At 35.7% G+C, this 23,709-nt stretch overlaps 2 protein-coding genes across 2 annotated transcripts; both read left to right on the top strand.

The window, feature by feature from the left end:
- The first annotated feature begins 7,282 nt into the window (after nucleotides 1–7,282).
- Nucleotides 7,283–10,835, top strand: LOC130717858 (probable disease resistance protein At4g33300). Its single transcript, XM_057568237.1, has 5 exons — nucleotides 7,283–8,118; nucleotides 8,579–8,976; nucleotides 9,174–9,529; nucleotides 9,613–9,818; nucleotides 9,911–10,835. Exons 1-5 carry the CDS (start codon nucleotides 7,422–7,424, stop codon nucleotides 10,735–10,737), a joined length of 2,484 nt encoding a protein of 827 aa, XP_057424220.1. The 5' UTR covers nucleotides 7,283–7,421; the 3' UTR covers nucleotides 10,738–10,835.
- A 5,668-nt stretch (nucleotides 10,836–16,503) lies between these two features.
- LOC130717118 (putative disease resistance protein At5g47280) lies at nucleotides 16,504–20,599 on the top strand. Its single transcript, XM_057567235.1, has 5 exons — nucleotides 16,504–17,288; nucleotides 17,736–18,130; nucleotides 18,586–18,941; nucleotides 19,044–19,255; nucleotides 19,348–20,599. Exons 1-5 carry the CDS (start codon nucleotides 16,601–16,603, stop codon nucleotides 20,175–20,177), a joined length of 2,481 nt encoding a protein of 826 aa, XP_057423218.1. The 5' UTR covers nucleotides 16,504–16,600; the 3' UTR covers nucleotides 20,178–20,599.
- The last annotated feature ends 3,110 nt before the right edge of the window (nucleotides 20,600–23,709 follow it).

The raw sequence follows: 23,709 nt of genomic DNA, 5'->3' as shown, positions 1-23,709 counted from the left end.
TAATTAGAAAAAATGATGAAATTATTTAGAAGGTTTTTTCTTCTAACAATTTTAATGTTTTTTTTTGAAATGTCTAATAATTTTAATGTTAACTTATAGTTATGTAGAATGTTCATTTAAGTGTTAATTTTTTTTATTTTTAACTTTTATATTAGTAAGACAATATCTAGATATATTAATGAATTTTTTAGTTCTGACACTCCAAGCGACACATTTACTATTTTTTAGTTCTGATGGTTCAAGGGATTTATCATTCCCAATTTTTAAATTTTTCATGCCATTACTTTATTATAATATTTTTTATGGTCCCATCTCCTTCGGTTACTACCATTGCCACCTCCCTCTTTTTATCTTTTATTTTCATTTTTTTCCAATTGAAAATCCACGCCCTCACTCCACCATCCAAACTCGTTGTCGAAACTCGGAAGAGTCCATCGAGATGACAATGTTCATGGAAACCGACGTCCGAGAGGCGAACGCTGAAGATCAGATTTAAGGACTCTTCTAATCCTGGACGTCGCTTCTAGTGATCGAGAAAAGGGCTAATGACTGCGACCTACGACATGGTTTTGCCTTCACGACAATTATCTAGCGTGGATTTAAACATGTACATAGTCTTTTAGATTTTGTTCCCCTTCTTTAAATTTTGTCTTTGATCTAGTCATAACCATTTTTAGTTGAGAAAGCAAGGTGAACATTAGGATTATTCCATTATACAGACAACCATGGATAAACCACGGATTTGGATCCTCTCATGTGTTGATCTCACATGGCCGTGTCATGTGAATATCTCAACCTTTAATTTTATTTTAATGAAATATGGGCCTTTAATGGATATATGGAGAGAGAAAATTAAAATTGTGTGAAAAATAATACTCCCTCCGTCCCTAATTATAAGCTAAAGTTGTGACTTATGTTTTGTCACTAAATATAAGCTAAAGTTGTAAAAGCTAATATTTTTTTACATATTTATCCTTGCAATTATTGGTAGTGGAGCACTATTAGTAGTATAGTGATTAAAAAATGTTATCTTAAATAGGGGTAGTCATGGAAAGTTGTACTTTTTTTTGAAAATCAATGCATCAATTAAGACTTTCTTAATAAGCGTGATTTTTACAACTTTAGCTTATAATTAGGGACAGAGGGAGTACTAACCATTAGATTTCATTAAAGAAAGAAATTAAAGGTCCATATCTTTCACATGACATGATCATGTGAAATTAACACATGAGGGGATCCAAATCCATAAACCACCTCATGATTTGCCGCATTCCATCACCTAGAAAAAAGAAATATAAGAAGAGGGTAAGGAGTAAAAATCTCTATAAAAAAATAAAAAATTCACAAAAAATAAAATAAAAGAAGAGAGGGATTGAATGAAGGAGTCATCAACATTAAGTTACCAAGAGCGACTTAACCTGAAAAGAATGAGGACATTTGCAATTGAAGTCCATCAAAATGTATTTATATAGCAATATAAAGTTTAGACATAAACAAAGCGAGAGAAATAACTTGATAACTGGAGGAAAAAACATTGTTATCCCGAACCTTTAAGATGATACACATGGTAAAAATTAAATAGTCTCTCCAAACCTGAGAGTCTGAGACCAACAATGCACTTTTTTTTTTGGGGAAATCAAACAATTGAGACACGCAAAGAGACACACCAGCTCCAGGAGAGAAAACGAAGAGGCTAAACAGTCAAAGTTAATAAATACTGGCATTTTTAAAAAGGGTCAAATTTGTGAGAATATTTTTTTAAAATATATGTAAAATATATGTTTATGAATTTTTTTCGAAAAAGTCAAAATAAAAAATAATGATGCTGTAAATTAGAAAATTCAATTTTTTTAGTCGAAATAATTATGATGATTAATAAGTAAAAAAACTAATGTTGGAGAATTTCTTTTTAATTCATAGCTTAATTAAGGAATTTTCAATGATTGGAATAATCTGAAATAAAAAAATTATTCAAATTGATTACAAATTACAATGTTCGAAATTTTTTTAAAATAACGTAATTAATCAAATTGATTTCGAATGTGAAATGCAAAGCTAAAATATTAAAAGCGCACAAAACCGGTTTCCAGCAAGCAAACTCGTCTCTTTATCCATCTTGCAAATGCATTCTTGTCAACCCTGTCAATGTATCCAACATTTTCATGGAAAGTGCCAACGAAAGAACCATCATCCAATCTCTCCTGCCATCAATTTGCAAAATCAATTTAGAAAACATTAGTCCTAAATAAACAAAGAGGATTAAGAAGGGATTGGAACAGAAGATGACAAAATGGAGTTGGATGAGCCTTTGAAACTGGTGGCTAAAATATAAAAAACACGAGAGATAAACATATTTGTGAAGATAAAGGGAGAGAGATTATTTTGAATGTGAAATGTAAAGCTAAAATATAAAAAATACAAATAACTGATTTCCTGCAAACAAACTCACCTCTCCATCCATCTTGAAAATGCATTCTTATCAACCCTCTCAATGTATCCAACCTTTTCAGTGAAAGTGTCAACGACCAAAACATAATTCAAGCTTTTCTGCCATCTATTTGCACGAATTTAGAAAACCTTAGTCTGAAAGAAAGAGTGTCAAGAAGGGATTAGAACAATTGATCATCTTATTCTTTCATTATATAACACCAGAAGAGGACAAAGATGGAGTACTTGGGAAAGCCTTTGAAATGATGGCATAACAAAGGTGGAAGAAACAAACCATAAAAGATAAATGTATTTGTAAAGCTAAAAGGAGAGGGATCATTTCATTTATTTTTCACCGTTGAGAAAGAAACATGTTGGTTTTGTGATACGTGATTATACATATATACATGATTATTTGTAGAAAACATATAATTAAAGAATAATTCTAAAAATTCCACACTGTGGTTATTTAATGGAGATTTAAAATTTCATAACTAAGCATGTCTTATTCACGTTTTTTTTTTTTTTTGAACTCTTATTCACGTTTATTGTATTTGAATTTTGAATTACCCTTTTGTTTATTGGTTTGAAATTTAAAGTTTAAAATATCTTGGTATTTGAAATGAACCATCTATTTATTTAATGGAAATTTAACGTTTCCTAACGTTCCGAACTGATTTTAAAATGCTTTCAAAACCTTTTTTTTCGAAAGAAGAGAAAAATATATAAATAACAATAGAGTCATTACATCACGGCATCCAAAGCTAAACTAGAGAACAAACGGCACAAAACTGCCAGCAAAAGAAAGGAAAGACTCCTAGCTACTAGGAGCTGAAATGAATTCAGCATGTAGTAGATCCCCAACAGCATAGCAGCAGTGATTTTCATAAACAAAACTGCACCAAAACCTTGGACAAAATGCCCTATATTCCACTTCAGATCACCTCACACGTGCAGCCAGAAAAACCATAAGTAAAACAGATAAAAACTGCACCAAACCAAAGCCATATTGCCACATCAGATATAAACCTGATTGCTTATAATAATGCCTCAATGTAGCAGCTCCCCAGCTAAATAGTAGCAAAGAAATACATGAAATCTGCACCAAGAAAACTTGAACCAAATGCCATATATTTCACTTCAGATCACCAACTCAGTACAGCTAAATAACCGAAAAGAAAACCGGTAAAAAATGCCTCAGACAGAAATCTGATTCCAGATAATTATGCCTCAACATATCAGTGAGAAATCAGCTACTCAATGATTGTATTCAGTTCCTCAACATAGCCCAAATTTCAGTTTGTATAGAGCATCCTGTCTTAGCAAGATAATCAGCCAAATGATTTGATTCTCTGAAAATATGAGATATCCCTAAGCAATCAACTTCAACACATAATGAGTCAATCAAGTTGAGGTCTTGAATTACCTTCCAAGGCCTATTAACCTTGTTATTGACCCATCCTACAGCTAATGCAGAATCACTCTCTATTAAGATGTGCCTCAACTGAAATTGGTGACAAAACATGAGAGCATGAAGGATTGCTTTCACTTCAGCCTCATAAGCCCAAAGGTCCCCAGTAGCTTTAGAAAAAATACCTCTGGTTTGGCGTTCTGAATCCTTAAGAATGCCTCCAATGCCACTCCTTCCCGGCATACCATGTGAGGAGCCATCGACATTGAATTTAAGAGTCCCCGCGGGTGGTGGTGTCCAATGATTGCTGCGACTTCTAATCTTTGGAGGTTTCAATCTAATCTCCTCAAAATTCAATAGGAAATCGCTGCTACTGTACGGGCACTCCCGCCACCAAGCTTTAATCCACCAAGCAATCCGAGAAATGTGCAGGTCCCATATCTGTTCCAAATTGAATTCCTTGTCTTGAAAAATAAGATCATTACGTCCTAGCCATATAGACCAGCAAAGTGAATAAGGAATCAAATCCCATAGACCAGTATCAGATTTTGCCCTTAGTTCTGGCCACTCATCCAGTAAATCTATAACGGTCCTCGGGTAGCACCATGTCACCCCCTCTCGGTGAAGTACACCATACCATAAAGGGTAGGTCTTCTCACAAGCTAACATCAAATGTGTTACTGATTCTACTACCAAACCACACAAACTACAACGCCCTTCATTTTCCAATGTCATACCCCTTTCCACTAGATTACTCTTGACAGCAATTTTATTATAAACCGCTTGCCAAAGAAACAATGATATTTTTGGTGGAATAATTTTGCGGAGTCGTTTAGGAATGTTCCAAACACCAGGCAAAGGAGATAAGAGGCGTAATTCCATAGCTTCGCAAATAGCTTTGACTGAGAATAGCCCTTTATGATCACCAATCCATAGGATTACATCTCGACCAGCACTAGGCAGATATGAATTCACAGTGGCATAAAATCTTCCTTCCTCATCTTTCTCCCATCCAAAACACTCTCTACGAAACTCCAATTGCCAGTTCCATTTTCGCCCTTGGTTGTGTCCCACCTCACTAATTAAAGCATTCTTGTTATTAGATAGAGCAAACATTCGGGGGAAAGATATATGGAGAGGGGCAGAATCAACCCATGGGTCTAGCCAAAATCGCACCGATCGACCCGGTCCAATTACACATCGAATCTGATCGCGAAACTCTTTGGCTAGAATAGTGTCTTCCGATAGCACTTTGAGAATGTCTTGAAACACCGTTGAACACATGTTGAATCTGTCCACCACTAGATGCAAGACCAACAAATTCTCATCCCACCCATACTTATGGCACACCATTTGTCTCCAAAAAGAATCCCTTTCTCTCCCAAATCGCCAAGCCCATTTCAAGAGTAAGGCTTTGTTCCTCCACGCCAGAAAACCAATACCAAGACCTCCCAACTGCGAGTTCCTGCAAATCTGTTCCCAAGCAATCCAAGCTATCTTTCGGTTCCCTTCTAAGCTTCCCCAAAGGAAGGAGCGCATCAGCTTTTCAAACTCTCCCACTACACCCACCGGAGCTTTGAATATTGACATGTAGTAGATAGGAATTGATGCAATAACCTTGATCATCATACTATCTTTAAGAATTAGAAATCTGAAGAAAGAAGTTTTTTTTTTTGTTGCTTATCTGAAGAAAGAAGTTGAATATATTTGTCAAAAACATGTTAAGTATTAAATTACATCGAAAGTTTTTCCTCTTTGTAACAAAAAAAAAATAGAAAGAAAAAACATTTTTTATTAAAAATAAGAATTACGAAATACTGATTCTGTAAATTTAAAAAATAATATTTATTTGGTATACAAATATTTATTTAAATGCTTAGCAATCTCTGATAAGAAAATGATGAATATATCAAGGATAAGTGAAAGTCAAATTTGAAACTGAATTTTGAAACATCACAAAAAAATTAGGGTAAAGTAACATAAAACATGTGTAAGATTTCATTAAAAAACAAATATGATTATATTATTAACAAAAAATATTATTTTATTGATAGATTTCAAATTGTATAGGGTAAAAATAAAATAAAATATATTCATGATTTCAAAAAAAAAAATTTGTTGAGTTAATATTATTTTACATTTTTTTTCAAAAATGCTGGAGTGGTTGAGAATACTATTTTATTGTTAGGTTTTAAATTGGGTAGGGTAAGAATAAAATAGAAGATATTAAGAATTTCGTAAAAAAAATATTTTTTTGAGTCAATGTGATTGTAAAAAAACCGATCAGAAAAGCGGCAAGAATAAGTATTAAAAATAAAAAATAGACGTGATGTGAAAAAAATTAAAAGTGACGTTTGTGCTGGAAAAAGTTCTAATTATTTGATTTAAAAAATCATTGAAAAAATCATTATATATCAAATTTTGAATGTTGAATCATGTTTTCATTCTAATTAAAAAAAACTATTCATTTTGTTTTATTCTGAATGAATTAAAAGCAATATAAAGTGTTTGATTCTCGTCATTACTATAATTTAATGACGAATTATTTAGCAGGTGGAAAAAATATCATGCAATAATGTGTTTGTTTTGGAGGGAAAAAAATTGACCATAGAGTGCCATGTGGCATAGGTTTTCTAGAAGAAAACCTTATTTTTATATATATATAGATATAGATATCTCATTTTTAGTCTTCGTTAGAGTTTGTGGTCCGACCAACTTGCCATATGACCTCGTTATCCTATGTGACAATGAAACATGTTTAATGAGGCTAGTTATAAATTTTTTCTTCTTCCTTTATTTCCTTCTCATTTCCGCATCATCTTACTAAAATTTATTAAAATAAAAAAGACAAAAAAAACTTTTTCAATTCTCTCCTCCTCTTCCACAAAATCCCAAAATCCATTTTTCACATTTCTCTTCTCAACCACCATCAATCCAAAATAGAAAAAATCCCAAACCAAAATAAACAATCCAAAACCTTGGAAAAAAATCCCAATAAACGTGGAAGACTAAAATTGGGATTTTCAAAGTTTACGGGTTTCATTTGCATAATAATGTAACATAGGGACAAAACTGCAATTAAGTCAAATAGTATGGCAAGACCACATGACAAAATGGCCGAAGCTAAACAAGAGGCAATTGTCAAAGGAATGAATGATTTTCACACTATACTATGATGAAGGAATAAAATCGAGTTATAAGATATTCACACTTCACTTTTTTTTTTTTCATCTCATTTTCACACATTTTTTTTTCTATTTCACTACATTTTTTATCACATCATAATTCATTTTTCTCTTTTCTTTTCTTATTTACGAAAAATAGATGTGAAAATGAGACGACAACACAACACTATTCAATAAAATCAGACCAAACATTATAGGAAGTGGGGACTGTCTGTGACAGCATATCAAGGCATCATAGGCAATTCAGAAACTCAGTAGGAAGTTGCAGTGGCAGTGACAGTGACAGTGACAGTTAAGTCTTGTGACATTCTATAAGGAAGACTCGAAGGAAATTTCACAAAGAAAGAAAGTAGCAAAACAAAACAGAGGAAGCTCACTCAGCTCGGAGACTAGAACCAATGGCTCTGACTGACCTCTTCGCCGGCGAGATTGCGACGGAGCTTCTCAAAATGCTCATAACAATCTCCCGCAAGTCCCTCCTATGCAGAGCCAGCGCCGATCAACTCATCACTTACATCAACGACCTCCTCCCCACCATCCAGGAGATCAAATACTCCGGCGTCGAGCTTCCGGCACCGCGGCAGTTTCAGCTCGACCGCCTCTCGGAGGTTCTCCGCTCCGGCGTCGAGCTCTCTCACAAGGTTCTCTCCTCCGGGCGGTGGAATGTTTACCGGAACCTCCAGCTGGCGAAGAAGATGGAGAGGCTTGAGAAGAACGTGTCACGGTTTATTCAGGGGCCCATGCAGGCTCATATCTTGGCTGATGTGCTTCATGCCCGGTGCGAGATGGCTGAGCGGTTTGACCGGGTTGAGGCTTCGAATATGCGGTTGGAGAGGTACTTTGGTGCTATGAAGATTGGGGTTGGTGGGGGTGGGTGGGTGGAGGAGGCTGTGAGGAGTGTGGAGGAGAGTGAAGCGTTGTGGGTTGATGGTGGTTCTGGGAATTTGTTGGGTGTGGGTTTGGAATTGGGGAAGATGAAGGTTAAGGAGATGGTTGTTGGAAGAAATGATCTTTGGGTTGTTGGGATTTGTGGGATTGGTGGGTCTGGGAAGACCACTCTTGCAAAAGAGGTTTGCAGAGATGAACAAGTTCGATGTAAGCAATCAAATATCAATCACTTCCTCTTTTCTTGTTTGTCAATTCATCTTCATTAATCATTTTTGAACACACAACAACATATTCATGTATGGAAATTCTGAAACAATTGATTGATTCTAAAACCAAAATCAATTATGCCGAGAAGCTTCTGTGAGTAGCTTCTGATCCTCAGAAAGAGAAGCTGATCCAAATATGCTATTCATTATCATGTGGGGTTCATAATTTATGGTAACTCTTAATTGTTTTCTATGAAATGAAGTGTGATGATTTAAAAGTAAATTATTAATTGTTAAGGTTACTTAGTTCTTAATGCTTGATTATTAGTTTAGATATGGCAAGATTACTGTACTATAATGAAAGGATTTGATTTTAGTTTGTCTTCTTCTTTTATAGTTTCCTTTTGTGAGGAAGTGTTTCAATTCAAAAGTTTTATGTTTACAGTTTGTTATTGTTGCAGGTTATTTCAATAAGAGGATCTTGTTCCTGACTGTTTCGCAATCACCAAATGTGGAGCAGTTGAGAACGAAGATTTGGGGGTATATTATGGGGAACGCGAGCTTGGATCCTAATTATGTGGTTCCTCAGCGGATGCCACAATTTGAATGGAAGAGTGAACCTCGAAGAACCCTGATTGTTCTGGATGATGTTTGGTCACTCTCCGCGCTGGAGCAGCTTGTGTGTAGAATACCAGGTTGCAAATTTGTTGTGGTGTCCAGGTTCCAATTCCCTACAATTTTCAATGCCACTTATGATGTAGAACTTCTGAGTGAAGAGAATGCTCTCTCTTTGTTCTGTCATCATGCTTTTGGACAGAAATCAATCCCTTCTGGTGCTAATGAGAATTTGGTCAAGCAGGTAATGGTTTGCAGTTGTTAGAAATATAATATAAAATCATCATGTGTCCTTTAGCCAATAGTTTAAGCTTTTGGGATAATTGGTTCATGATAGAAGTTATGAACTTTGTCCCTGCACATTGAGTGTGTGATTTACCTAAAGTACAGTGCTGTAGACTTTACACTCCTTCATCATTTCTTGTTTTCAATGGCAAACAGGTTGTGAGTGAGTGTGAAAGGCTTCCACTGGCTCTTAAAGTGATTGGAGCTTCGTTGCGAGATCAAACTGAAATGTTTTGGGCAAGTGTGAAAAACAGGCTGTCTCGAGGGCTAAGCATAGGTGAATCCCATGAAGTGCATCTGATTGATAGAATGGCTATCAGTATCAACTACCTACCAGAAATGATCAAAGAGTGCTTCTTGGACCTGTGTACCTTTCCTGAGGATAAAAAAATTCCCATGGATGCTCTCATCAATATGTGGGTTGAAATCCATGATATTGATGAAAAGGATGCTTTTGCTATTGTTGTTGAGCTCTCAAATAAAAACCTTCTCACCTTGGTGAAAGAAGCACGGTATGCAACTTGAAAGCATTTCACTGACTTTTTTAGATAATTTTCTGGTGTTCTAAAACCCTTTTGTTAATTTGATCTACCAGTGCTGGTGGCATGTATAGCAGTTGCTTTGAGATCTCAATTACTCAACATGATGTGTTGAGAGACCTTGCTCTTCATTTGAGCAACCATGCGAGAGTAAATGAACGCCGGCGGTTAGTTATGCCAAAACGAGAGAATGGACTCCCTAAAGAGTGGTTGAGACACAAGAACAGACCATTTGAGGCTCAGATTGTTTCGATTCACACAGGTATATGCCAATCCCTCTCCCATTACATTATCTTTTACTTTGCTTGTTCAGCCATTCATTCATTCATCTTTATGATGAATTTCACATTACAGGTGAAATGAAAGAATTGGACTGGTGTAAACTGGAATTTCCCAAGGCTGAAGTGTTGATCATTAATTTCACATCCAGTGAATACTTTTTACCACCCTTTATTGATAGAATGCCAAATTTGAGGGCACTGATAGTAATAAACCACAGTGCATCATATGCTTGCCTTCACAATGTTTCAGTTTTACAGAATTTGTTCAACTTGAGGAGCCTCTGGCTTGAAAAAGTTTCCATCCCCCAGTTTGGAGGATTTTTCTTTGAAAAATTGGGCAAGTTATTCATAGTCCTCTGTAAGGTTAACAATAGTTTGAATGAAAAAGAGGCAAACCTGGCCAGAGTCTTCCCTAACCTCTCCGAGCTTACTCTTGATCATTGTGATGATGTGACTGAGTTGCCCCCAAGTATTTGTGGTTTGCATTCACTCCAGACTTTGAGTGTCACCAACTGCCACAGTTTGATCCAACTTCCTGTTGAACTGGGCGCGCTGAGGTCCCTAGAGATCCTTCGCTTTTACGCTTGTCCAAATCTGAAAACACTTCCTCCTAGCATCTGTGACATGATTAGATTGAAGTATGTTGACATTTCTCAATGTGTTAGCTTGTCATGCTTCCCTGAAGAGATTGGTAGGTTAGTAAGCTTGGAGAAGATCGACATGAGGGAATGCTCCATGATTAGGAATGTACCAAAGTCTGCAATTTCATTGCAGTCTCTGAGGCTTGTAATATGTGATGATGAGGTATTTGGTATCTGGAAAGATGTTCAGAAGGCTAATGCAAGTGTTCATATTCAAGTATCAGAGCAGCACTTTGATCTGGACTGGCTTAAAGAGTAACTGGTGTCTATGCTCTTATAATATGTAAACTGGAACTCTTTGTAAATAGTTGTTCATGACTTCAATTTGAATGGGAAATAAATTATCGTCTCCTAAAACTAATTTTATGAAGAGGGGGGGGGGGAATTAAGGCATAATTTTTTTTTCCTTCTAGTTTTAGGCCTCCCATGACTTGTGTGATGTGTCATTTGAAACACCAAGTTCATAAATAATGCAAGTAATGCCAAACCAAATCCTTGAGTTGGATACTTTTGGCCTCCCTATTACTTAGGTTGTTCCCCAATACTTGATATCGTAGTTTCTCTATTTGCATTGCTCATAGGTAGAATTGTATGTTTTTTCTTTTCAAGTGAGTTAGAGCCGGTTAAGAATGGGAGACGTGAAGATAATATAAGAGATATGACTCATGAACCCAATACCTTAAGGTTTTGGGTAAAGATGTCGTATGCAAATTTTTCTTGGTGGTCTTTGGTATTGGCTTATTGGAAAGGGTTTTCAAGCCTTTGCACTCCCTTAAAGTTTTCCTCACAATGTGGTGGTTAGGGGCTGTGTCTCATTAAAGTAGGGATGATGTAAATGGCAGCGCAAGTTTGGATAGTTTTCGTTGAAGAGGGAGCATGGTAATGTGGTGGTGAGTGGTGACTCACATTTAAGAGAGAGAATGTTGAGAATTCAAATGAGTTAGAGTCTTGTATTAGTTAAGAATGAGTTAAGTAAATACAATATAAGAGATATCACCGAATAGCAATGTTTTTGGTAAAAATTTGTGGTATTTGGTGTTGGTCCTTTGGTCCCTATCTCCCCCAACATTTTTTTACGTGTTTGGAAATACCGGTACACCTTTAAAATCACTTTTCATCGCTTAAAAACTAATTTTCACCTCAGAAAGTCACTTCTTCTTCCAAGGTGAAAATCTAACTGATTTTCAATCATACACTCCATCGTCTATTATGATAGCGGATATGCCACTTTGTTCCTTGACAACTTTTCTTGTATAGGAATATAAGCGGTGTCTTAGGTGCACTACGTTTTAAATCATGCACCGATGCAACACTTGTTATAGGCGTTGGATCTGAGTAAGGTGGTGAGATTGGGAACTGACAACTGGTGAATGTTGTAAAGTAACTTTTTAATATATTTAAATATTAATTTGGATATGACACAAAAGCCCCTTCACCACTTTTCCTCTCTTTCCTTTTCAACCTGCAAACTGTAAGTCTGCAACTTATCAAAATACACCAAACGACCCATCTTCTCGACTGTAGAAAAATTCCCCAAACAAACCACTATTATACCCACAAAATAATATGTAAAGTTTATAACTTTTCACAAGGCAAACATTGAATTGAAGTAAAACCCATAATATGAAAACGTTGTCTTTGACATTCCTTGCATGTATGATCAAGAAGTTGAAATGGCTAAAGGAAGTAATGAGATTACAGAAAAAGGGTAATTTGAGGGTTGCTGGCAAACCAACTGGAATCTGGGTTTGACGGTGGTTGGGTCGTCGGAGATGAAAATGATCGACGAATGATGGGGGACAGAGGTAGAGAAGGGTGTTTTTGTAAAATTCTTTTTTTTTTTACGACAGGTATATAAACTTGTTATAACAAGTAATTTCCCCTCTTGTATGGTGCAACGCGACCAGGAATATATGATCTAATTAATCAAGTTCAATGAACTTATAAGAATGGGGCCCTTTCTTGATTTGATTGTGTAGTGGTGGAGCACTCTCACTTTGTTTTGTTTAGCCATCAGCTCTTTTCACTAGCCATGGGGTGGTAGAACTTTAGCCAAAAAGGACACTCTTCTTTTGGCACCTACCTTAAAGAAAATCTTCTTGTTCTCTCAAGTCGATGAGAAGCTGCTGTAACAAATGATTTTCAATTGATTTGTTTGTTAGTTTAACTAAGTGGAGTCAATAATGTCAATAAAAAATTTATGCATTATTCTTTATAGTGGTTCTTAATTGATAGTTGTTCTTTGTTTGAGTTTCCATCCATTGGTACATTCAATCATAATTTGCTTCTTGGAATGCCAAATAGCTAATTTCTGTGCTGTATCTAAGACTAAATGGATGTGAGGAGGTAGATTGACTAAATATGTTTTCAAAATGAATGGTAAAACAAATAGACTCTAAATAATATGCAAGTAACATAAATGAGACTTTCTTCAGTGTAAACCATATGATATTCAATCATTTTCATATGCGGCTATTCCGAATTTGAGATTTAATCACAATTGATATGATATTGTGCAGGATTCGAATCTCGGAATTCTTCCCGCACACTCAACATTTGTTGTTAACTAAACTATCCTAGATATTTGAGGTTTTGTTATATTTTTGAAAAAAAAAGTCTTTTATGATATACTTTTTTTCTGGAAAGTAAAATAGAAAACATTATATTTTATTTCTATATTAAGACAAGTATTTTTAAAATTATTATTATGTTCACTCCGGGTTTGCCAACGTGGAGAAAACAACTTCCTTCCGATAAGATTATGGTGGTTGTTTCTATAGGGATGTTTGAGGACAATGGTTGTAGTAATCTGTTTTTCTTTTTCCTTTCTTCTGTCCGTGCATTTGATGTTTAGTCCCTTTCTATCTTTGACCATAACTTGATTCAATGGGCAAAACTCACCAAATTATTTTTCCAATTAACTAGATTTGAACGGTATATTTTAATCAAAGGAGAGAAATTCCTTACCCCTTTTATAATTGGAATAAACTATTCTCTTCTTATAGTAAGTATTTTGGATAATGTCTGTATTTTGAAGTCCAAGCACTTTCTCTTTTTATGAAATAAGGTTTTATATGAACCATTATATTTGATGCATTATTCATGCAATTTAATATCATCTGTAACCAAAAAAATTAAAAAAAGTACCATATCACCTAACTCTTACTCGACAGAAACCGTTTCAATTATTCAGAAATTGATGCACGTTTGCTTTGAAAATAAGTCAAAGACTAAGACTGCGGATCATAGACGTGCTTACTTTCTTGTTTTTGTTAGGCTTATCACTAAGTTGAGAAATTAATATGCTTTGTCACACCCTTTTGTATAGAGAGCAGCCTCCTTAGAATGCATCATAAACAAAACGCAAATAACATAGATATACATTTTGTAGCGACGCCCTAAAAAACATGTTATTTTACGTAATTTTTAACCACCACAAAATATTTTTGGGGTAAAAAACGTCATAAAATGTTGTATCTAAAGGGTGTCAGCAATTTTTTTAAAAAACTGAATGTCTATATCTATATATTATCTCAAAGAAAACGCCATTCATAAATGGTGGCGAAAGGACTTTCTTTCAATTTCTATTTTTTTTTTCTTTTTTGGATGGTTCTCGTTTCTATACCACCTTCAATAAAGAAATATATTATGATTTATTTAGTGTGAAAGCTAACACTTTGTCTGCTAGCTGAATCTTTGTTTGGTTATCTTAAATTTCCGCAATTGATATACTAGTAGTATATTTAAGTTTAGATATCCTGCAACTAGTTGATCTTATACTCATGCACTAAAGTAACTTCAATCGTTCGACTAGTATCAAGTATTTGGATAAGTACTGTGATTGGTAGAAATTTCCTTTCTGCAACTTCATTTCGTACTGGGTAGCGGTGCTCTCAAACAATTTAAAATTTGTAAGTGGGTGAATTTATAGGGTTCTACCATGGTTGAAACTAGAGTTGCTTGTTAGTATATGTGAACAACCAATCAAAGAAAATACAAGGTTTATTTAATAATAAAATCAATATTTTTTAAAAGAGAAAATATATTCAATATAAGATGATGAAATATGCAGCAGGATACACAACCCTCCTCAAAGGGATCAAAAAATTGGCACAACCATAAAATAAACAACCCCAAAGCCTCAAAAAGACTACCCAAAGAAACAACAAAACCCCAACACAAAACCAGCTTAGAACAACCAAAAGAAACCCAAAAAAACCAAGAAAAAGACCAACACTCGAAAGCTCTGCTAAGGATCGCCATAAAGCCTTGGATGATTAGCAACGAGATGGTTGGCTAAGCTCTGGATGACTTCTACTTCTAAATCAATGGGGACAACTCTACTTGTTTGGCAATTAAAAAGACCCTCTGAGCTCTCGTCAAAGCATGATCAGACCCGCAGGCTTCAGGAAGAATCAGAGAAGGACCCTTTTTGGTGAAACCTAAACACTTGCCGCGATCTCTTCAACCAACGCTCCTAGAACCACCTGCTTTCCAGAGGCACAATCTTTCCTTGGTCAGGCCCCCTCCTTCGACGCTCAATCATCAAAACCTCCTCAGCACCCTCCACAAGAACACCTGCAAAATCACAAACCGGAGAAGACGGGAAACCAGAAGCCCCCACACAACCGCCAATCGGAGAAATAGAGTTAGGAGCACTACGACCCTCTCTTCTCGAACTCGAAAGCGCGTCGTTTAGACCTCCCTTTAAACCAATTCGGTTAGTTAGAAAAACTAACATATTCAAGAACCGTCCAGACCAATGATAAAAACTAGATTGAACCGAATAATTTATTTTAACACTTTGTTACTTATTCTTTATTATATAAATATATTAGATGAATTGAGCAACCTATAGTAGTTAGAAATTTAATTAGCCTATACATTTTAATAACTTATGTAAAATATAATAGTACATATTATAATATTCACCCGCCCTTATTTTTATACATCGAAAAACAAACAATAAAACTAAGCAACTAAGGAACAGCAAAACAATCACTCTTGATGGGGATCTCTAGGTCTAGCGGAGGATTATTAACCAAGTCAAACGGTGAGTTCGGGGTTGAAGCCCCCTTTTTTTAGCTAACCAGTCAGCCATCCATGTTGTAGTCCCTGCTAATTAGAACTAGCGAGATCCGCCAATTCTGATCTAGCAAAGAACGAATGTCATCTAGGATAAGAAAGAATTACCTACTTTCCTCATCTTCCAAAGAGCGCAAGAGCTCTCTGTAGTCAACATTGCATACAACATTACGGTACCCACGGTTCCAAGCTAGCCTCAAACCAAGGTGCAAGTATAAGCCTCCGCGAGCAGCGCGTTAAATAAAAGGCTCACCTACTTTTGTGTCCCTTAATATAAAATCTCATACTTAATTTCAGAAAAAATATTACATTTTTCTATATACATATCCTTATACTTATTATACTTTTTGGTACATCAGAACGGTAATACTTATTATACTTTAGTAATTCCTAAATTTAAAATCTCAATAGTAATTAATTTTTCTCACGCAACTCAGTATATTAATTAAGAATAAATATGGAAGACTATATTAACTTTTTTAAACTAATACTTTTTTTTTGGTACATTGAAAAAATAAATTACACCGTTCAAAGATTGATCCTGAACCTTATCTACCCAAACTCATATCTTATCTAACTCTTATTACTTAAGCTATCATTCGGGCTTAAAACTAATACATTACATTAATTAGACTCATTATTTGTTTTCTTTGCAAGTGTATATTTTAAGGAATGGAAAGAGTATTAAAACTATTATTTGCTTAATATTTTTTGGTCCAGTCTCCACAGATAAATGAGTCTCACGTGACTAATCTGCATCGGGATACGATAGTGATGTCTCTAGAAAAAAAAAAAAGTATTATTTGATTGACCGCATTTGGAGTATGGAATCTTAAATCTTAAACCGCGGATTAAGTGGTTGGCCTCACTTTGGGAGCATTGTAAAATATAAGAGCAAGGAAGGGCATTGTAGTAAAATGTTGGAAACTGGAGTGCTGAAACTGGAGTGCTGACTCTATAAGATAGAAAACAGAGACGTGAAGAAACAAAGAACCGTTAGCTGCAGCAGCAGTTAGTGGCGGCACACGGCGGAGACGATGGCCCTGTCGGAGCTTTACAGCCTAATCACCTCCGATTGCTGGTCATTTCTCACAAACATTTCTCGCAAGACCCTTCGTTGCAGAGCAAGCGCAGAGAACCTCATGGCCTTCGTCCGCGAGCTCCTCCCCATCATCGAGGAGATAAAGTACACCGGCGTCGAGCTCCCTCCGCCGCGACAGTTTCAGCTCGACCGCCTCTCCGAGGTGCTCCGCTCCGGCGTCGAGCTCTCCCACAAAGCGCTCTCCTCCAGCCGCTGGAACGTCTACCGGAACTACCAGCTCGCGAAGAAGATGGATAGCCTCGAGAAGACTGTCAAGGAGTATCTGAAGCTTCCCTCGCAGGTTCACATTCTGGCTGACGTCAACCATGCCCGGTTCGAGATGGCTCAGCGGTTCGACCGGCTTGAGGAGTCGAACCGGCGGTTGGAGCAGTTCTTCGCCGGCATGAAGATTGGGGTTGGTGGTGGAGGGTGGGTGGAGGAGGCTGTGAGGAGTATGGAGGAGGATGAGACGTGGGTCGAGGGTAGTTCTGGGAATTTGAGTGTGGGTTTGGAGTTGGGGAAGAAGAAGGTTTTGGAGATGGTTGTTCGGAGAAATGATGTTTCGGTTGTTGGGATTTGTGGGATTGGTGGGTCTGGGAAGACCACTCTTGCAAGAGAGGTTTGCAGAGATGATCAAGTTCGATGTAAGCAATCATTTAGTTTCTATTTTCTCTTCCTTAATCATCTTTGAAGTTTGAAGAATTGAAATTGAACACACACACAACACAAGCTTATATATTAATTAATTACTATGTAAATCTTGGTTGTTTTCTATGTAAGCTATGGGGTTTTATGCATCATTAGATTTTGCCTTTATTGCTCAGTTAGTAGTTTAGAATTTAGATAGCAAATTATTTCATTTCCAACCCGATTCCACTCCATAGAAGAGAGAAGTGAGAGATATGAATATGGTAGGAAAAGAAGAGACAGATCTATAGGAAGGGAAAGTGAGTGTGGATTTATCAAAACTTGTTTTGATATATGACAATATAACCCTACTATAATAGTTTGATGCATTTTATGATTTTTGTTTAGTATAGTTCCTTTTTTTAAGCAAGTGTTTCAAAAGTTTTAACAGTGGCTTTTTGCAGGTCATTTCAAGGAGAGGATATTGTTTCTGACTGTCTCGCAATCACCAAACGTAGAGGAACTGAGAGCGAAGATCTTTGGACACATCATGGGAAACAGAGGCTTGAATGCTAATTATGCTGTTCCGCAGTGGATGCCGCAGTTTGAGTGCCAAAGCCAATCTCAAATCCTGGTTGTTTTGGATGATGTTTGGTCACTCCCCGTGCTAGAGCAGCTTGTATTGAGAGTACCTGGCTGCAAATATCTTGTGGTGTCCAGGTTCAAATTCCAAAGAATTTTTAATGATACTTATGATGTGGAATTGCTGAGTGAAGGGGATGCCCTGTCTTTGTTTTGCCACCATGCTTTTGGACATAAATCAATCCCCTTTGGTGCTAATCAGAATTTAATCAGGCAGGTAATTGCTTCAAGATATGAACTCTGTCCCTGTACATTGATTTAGTGTGATTTTGTTTTTCGGTTGGGAACCTCAAAATCAACTCTCATTGAGTTTAATCACTTTTAGATGATGATGTAGATGTTTGAGTGCTTATAAAAAAATGTAGATGTTTGAGAATCATCTCGGCAAATTGATTTCAGCTCCAAAATCAATTCCGATAAAAGCTAGAGAGAGTAGCTTCTACGTTGAACAAAATCAATTATGAGATTTTACAACGGGATTTCACACATTATCGTACATAAATCACTTTTTTCATAAATATATCAGACAAAAATCACTTCTCTTTCGACTTCAACTCACTTTTACCAAAATCTATTTTATCCAAAATCAGTTAGCACTGCAATCTACCAAAAATAGTGTTATAGGGACTTAATTCGCCTTTTTTGCTGTTTCTTGTATCTATTGGCAAACAGGTTGTGGCTGAGTGTGGAAGGCTTCCACTGGCTCTTAAAGTGATTGGAGCTTCTTTGAGAGATCAGAATGAGATGTTTTGGTTAAGTGTTAAAACAAGGCTTTCTCAAGGCCTAAGCATAGGTGAATCCTATGAAGTCAATCTGATTGATCGAATGGCAATCAGTACTAACTACCTACCCGAAAAGGTCAAGGAGTGCTTCTTGGACTTGTGTGCGTTTCCGGAGGATAAAAAGATCCCTCTAGAAGTTCTAATCAACATGTGGGTTGAAATCCATGACATTGACGAAACAGAAGCATATGCTATCGTGGTTGATCTTTCAAACAAGAATCTCCTCACCTTAGTGAAAGAGGCGCGGTATGCAACTTAATAAAGCATCTTAACTTGTTTCATGAGTGAATTTTCTTGCTTGATCTTTTAGCAAATGAATTTCTCTAAACCCTCATTTTGAATTTCCAGTGTTGGCGGAATGTATAGCAGCTGCTTTGAGATTTCTGTTACTCAACATGACATCCTGAGAGATCTTGCTCTTAATTTGAGCAACCGCGGTAGCATTAACGAACGCTTAAGATTAGTGATGCCAAAACGAGAAGGAAATGGACAACTCCCGAAAGAGTGGTTGAGATACAGGGGCCAACCACTCGAAGCTCGGATTGTTTCAATTCACACAGGTATATGCCAATCCCTTTCCAAGAATACCCTATATATTATCATTCTCTTTCTTGTTCTGTGATTCATTTTTGTGATGAATTTTGCATTGCAGGTGAAATGACAGAAGGGGACTGGTGTGAACTGGAATTTCCCAAGGCTGAAGTGCTGATTCTTAACTTCACATCCAGTGAATACTTCCTACCTCCCTTCATTGCAAGAATGCCGAGTTTGAGAGCATTGATAGTAATAAACTACAGCACTACATATGCTCACCTTCACAATGTTTCAGTTTTTAAGAATTTGAGTAACTTGAGGAGCCTCTGGCTTGAAAAAGTTTCCACCCCTCAATTATCAGGCATTGTATTGGAAAAATTGGGAAAACTCTTTATAGTCCTCTGTCAGGTGAATAACAGTTTGAAGGGGAAAGATGCAAACCTGGCCCATATATTCCCTAATCTCTCTGAGTTCACTCTTGATCACTGTGATGATTTGACTGAGTTGCCTTCAAGTATTTGTGGAATCAAGTCACTCCAAAATTTGAGTCTCACAAACTGCCACAATTTGACCTATCTCCCTGTTGAATTGGGCACTCTCGAGTCTCTTGAGATTCTTCGCTTATATGCTTGTCCTGATCTGAAAGCACTTCCTTCTAGCATCTGTGACATGATTAGATTGAAGTACATTGACATTTCTCAATGTGTTAACCTAACATCCTTCCCTGAAGGGATTGGTAAATTAGTGAGCTTGGAGAAGATTGATATGAGGGAATGCCCTGGGGTTTGGAGTTTGCCAAAGTCTGTAGTGTCATTACAGTCACTGCACCTAGTAATCTGTGATGAGGAAGTGTCTTGGATGTGGAAAGAAGTAGTTCAGAAGGTCAAGCCAAGTGTCGATATTCAAGTGCCTAAACAGTGCTATGATCTGGAGTGGCTACATGAGTGACTCTCGTCCATGTTCTTGTGATGTTTGAGTTCACTATTCTTTGTAAATACTTGTCCATAACCTCCTTTTAAAATGGAAACGGAAGTAATCTTTCTCCAAAAAGAAAAAAAAAAATGATGGTAGAAATCATGGCATGATCTTTTGGCTAGCTGAAGTACCACAACATGTGTTGTTTCAGCATAAGTTCCCACAATTGATGCAACTTGCCAGCACTAATAATTCCTTTATTAGTTAACGAACAAGAATGTTAATTTCTCATAGCATCTTTGGTTTTAGGTTTGAATCTTCCACAGTCACTTCTTATCTCACAAAAGCTAGCTTCTTTTGGATCACTTATCCTCCTAATGTGTAAGTCCATGTATATAGAAACATTTTTACAATTGAATTTGAATCTGAAGTCTGGAATCAGTTTTGGGAGGAAATTTTTATGAGTGGATATTTAGATGTACCGTGAAAAACCACAGTGAAGATAGAAGTTATTTCTCTTAACTTTTGTGATTGCGAATCATGATGTTGGCCTCACGATTCAATTTTAGGTGTGGTTGGATTCATTTATTCACCCGTTTGTAATTCTACTTCAAAACTCATTCTTTCTAGAATTGTGTATCAATCATTCATTGTTACACAGTCACCAACCCAATTAAGATTTTGTTTTTAATGACTTGTTAACAAAATAAGCAAAAGTGATGATAAAAAAAGCAAGGCGGCTACAATAAGGGAGATTTACAAAGATAGATTTCCCAAAGGGAAATGCATTTTTCTTATCAGATTCGGCAAGTTTGGACCAAAAATTTGGACTTTCATGCTCACTATCACCATTACGCGTACTGTGTAGTGTGTACAATGAACAATATGTACGACCAGTTCCAATCACATACCTCCTCCACCACAAGGGCTTGTCGGTTTCATATTAGAAAACGCGTATCTTAAAAAAGTGAAAGCAGCACATTGGTTTCAGGTTCCCAGAGTCACTATCTCATCTTGCGTTGCGTTTACTCAGAAGCTTCCTTAATCAATTTCAAATCTATCTTCACTTGAATATCAACCCTTGTGTCAATGTTTTTTATTTTTATTATTATCCTTTCGTGTTGCTGATCTAATCAAGCATGACAAGTGGGGCTCCCCTAGTCAACTTAATAAATTATCAGTAAAACTATAGCCTATAGGTATGTATGTCATGTGCAAATGACACTAGTATATATAGATCCATATTCCATAGTAATATTGATATTCTTATAGCTATGTTTATTTAATGCACAGCCTCCTCAAGTCAACTTTATTAAAGGTACATTCTACTTCTTTTTTTTAAGCAATACATATATGATGCTTATGTCCTACTCATCATGCATAATTGACATAAAAAAGTATTTATAGTTCAATTAATTTACAAATCATAGTGCATGGATCGGCTTATAAGAGATTGTCCAATTTAATTAATGGATCTATAATCCTATGGATTTAAATTCTTAAAAATAATTTTTTATTTCAGTTAAAGTAAAAAAACTATGTAGGGCATAACATGATTATAGATAAAACTATTTTTCAGTGGCGTTGTATTAATTAAAATTATACTCTAATCCTATTTCATGTGCATTGAAGCTTTAAATGAATGTGAGGGTCATCACATATTTTGGAGTTAATTTTTTTTACATCGGAAAGATAAATTGCACTATCTAGGGATTGATCCTGGACACCCTCACCCAACCCATATGTTCCCTAGCTCTTACCACTTGAACTATTCTTCGGAACTTGGAGTTAACCTTTTGAATTCAAATCTAGATTTTATTCTAATTCAACTAAAGGTTAAGTGGGATTAAGGCTATGTTTAACATGTCTTACTGATGTCAAGTATTCAATTATCTCAAAAGTTTAAGTTGTTGGGTAATGACCAAATGAATAGTTTTATATTATATTCTAACATGTGTGCTAATTAATTCAACTTTTATTAGAAGAATGGGGCGGCGGGGATCGAACCCTGTACCGCTTGGTCATTGAAGTTCTGATACCATGTAAACTGTCAAGTAATCAATTATCTCAAAATGTTAAGTTGATGGGTAAGGGCCAAATGACTTATATTGAAATGAAGTATAAGGGATACTTCAACCCATAGCCGGCATGTGGTGGTATGTTTTTTTATAAGCAATAAATTATATTGAAATGAAGTACAAGGGATACTTCAACCCAATACAAAATAGGCAAAGAAAGCAATATTATGTGGTGGTACGTATGCGGACTTTTCCCGTGAATTGATCTGAAAACAATATCTTTTTCTTTTTGTGTATATTGATAAAACGAGTTTAGATGTCATATAATTTAATAGAGTTTAATTTCTATGCACTGACGGTGTAACTTTACACTGTCAACCAATCAAATTTTAAAGATGTGAGAAAATATTTCTTTTTATTTAATTTCATTAATTGACGTAACACATCTTGAAATCTGATTGGTTGACGGTATAAAAAAAATTACACCGTCGGTGCATCATATTTTTCTCTAATATAATTTACACAAGGTTATAAGTAAGTTTTGTTGTCTTTCAATCAAAGACCCAAAAATAACTTATAACATTGTGTTAAGTACTACACCTAAGTTGTATGACATCTAAATTCACTTAATTTTTTTCTACATGTAATATTTCATAAATGTAAGATGAAGTTGGTATTAAAGTGCATAAGATATTATTGAATATAATTTGGGACTGGTTAATTTGGAAGGAATACTGCTTGCAAATATGCACTTGCATGTGATGTTGTTCGTCTTAACCCAACCTGACCTAGATTTCAAAAAAAAAAAAAAAAAAACCTGACCTAGTAATCCTATCCAAATTGACTTCAACAAGATTTTTAAATTGTTGGGCTTGAAATAATTTGACGTTATATCTTAGTGCATGGATTGTTTAGCCCGCCTTGTTTCTAGGGAAGGTTTGTTGCGTTGTGTTTGGCGGTCACCTCCATCGTTCATAATAGCTCTGTTGTGCTTGGACGTGGCGTCGTAGTTTCTTATTTATATTTAGCATTCCTCTTGTAACAAAAAAAATTACGTATTAATAATGTTTGCTTTGAAATATTTAATGAAAATATCTTTAAGTTTTTATTAAAAAAAATTATTGCTTAATTATATATCATCCAAATTTATACTTTTTTTTGTCAAAAATTGACCTAAAGTGCTTGAAGTACCTCTTATACTTCATTTCAATATAATTCACTACTTATAAAAAAACGAACCACAACATAAGTCCCATGCACGTCATTCTATGATACTACTACTAGCTAAATTTTTTCTTTTTTTTGAAAGTGATACTAGCTAATTAATGTCACATTGATGTTGTATAAATACTTAAATAGATATTTCATATTTGTGATAAGAGATCAGTCACAAGATTATTAGTTGTTGGGTGAAGGTAAAAAAAAATTGAATATTTGATAAAACTATAAACAAGTGGTAATCGAATGAGGTATTTCGATTTTACGATTTAGGTTATACCATTGCATACCCAACTCAATGTCTTAACACCCACGCAAACTTACATTTG

The sequence above is a fragment of the Lotus japonicus genome, chromosome 5 (genome assembly GCF_012489685.1).
Source record: "Lotus japonicus ecotype B-129 chromosome 5, LjGifu_v1.2".
Lineage (NCBI taxonomy): Eukaryota > Viridiplantae > Streptophyta > Magnoliopsida > Fabales > Fabaceae > Lotus > Lotus japonicus.
The sequence above is the reverse complement of the archived record's forward strand: the minus strand, read 5'-3'. Positions and strand labels throughout refer to the sequence as shown.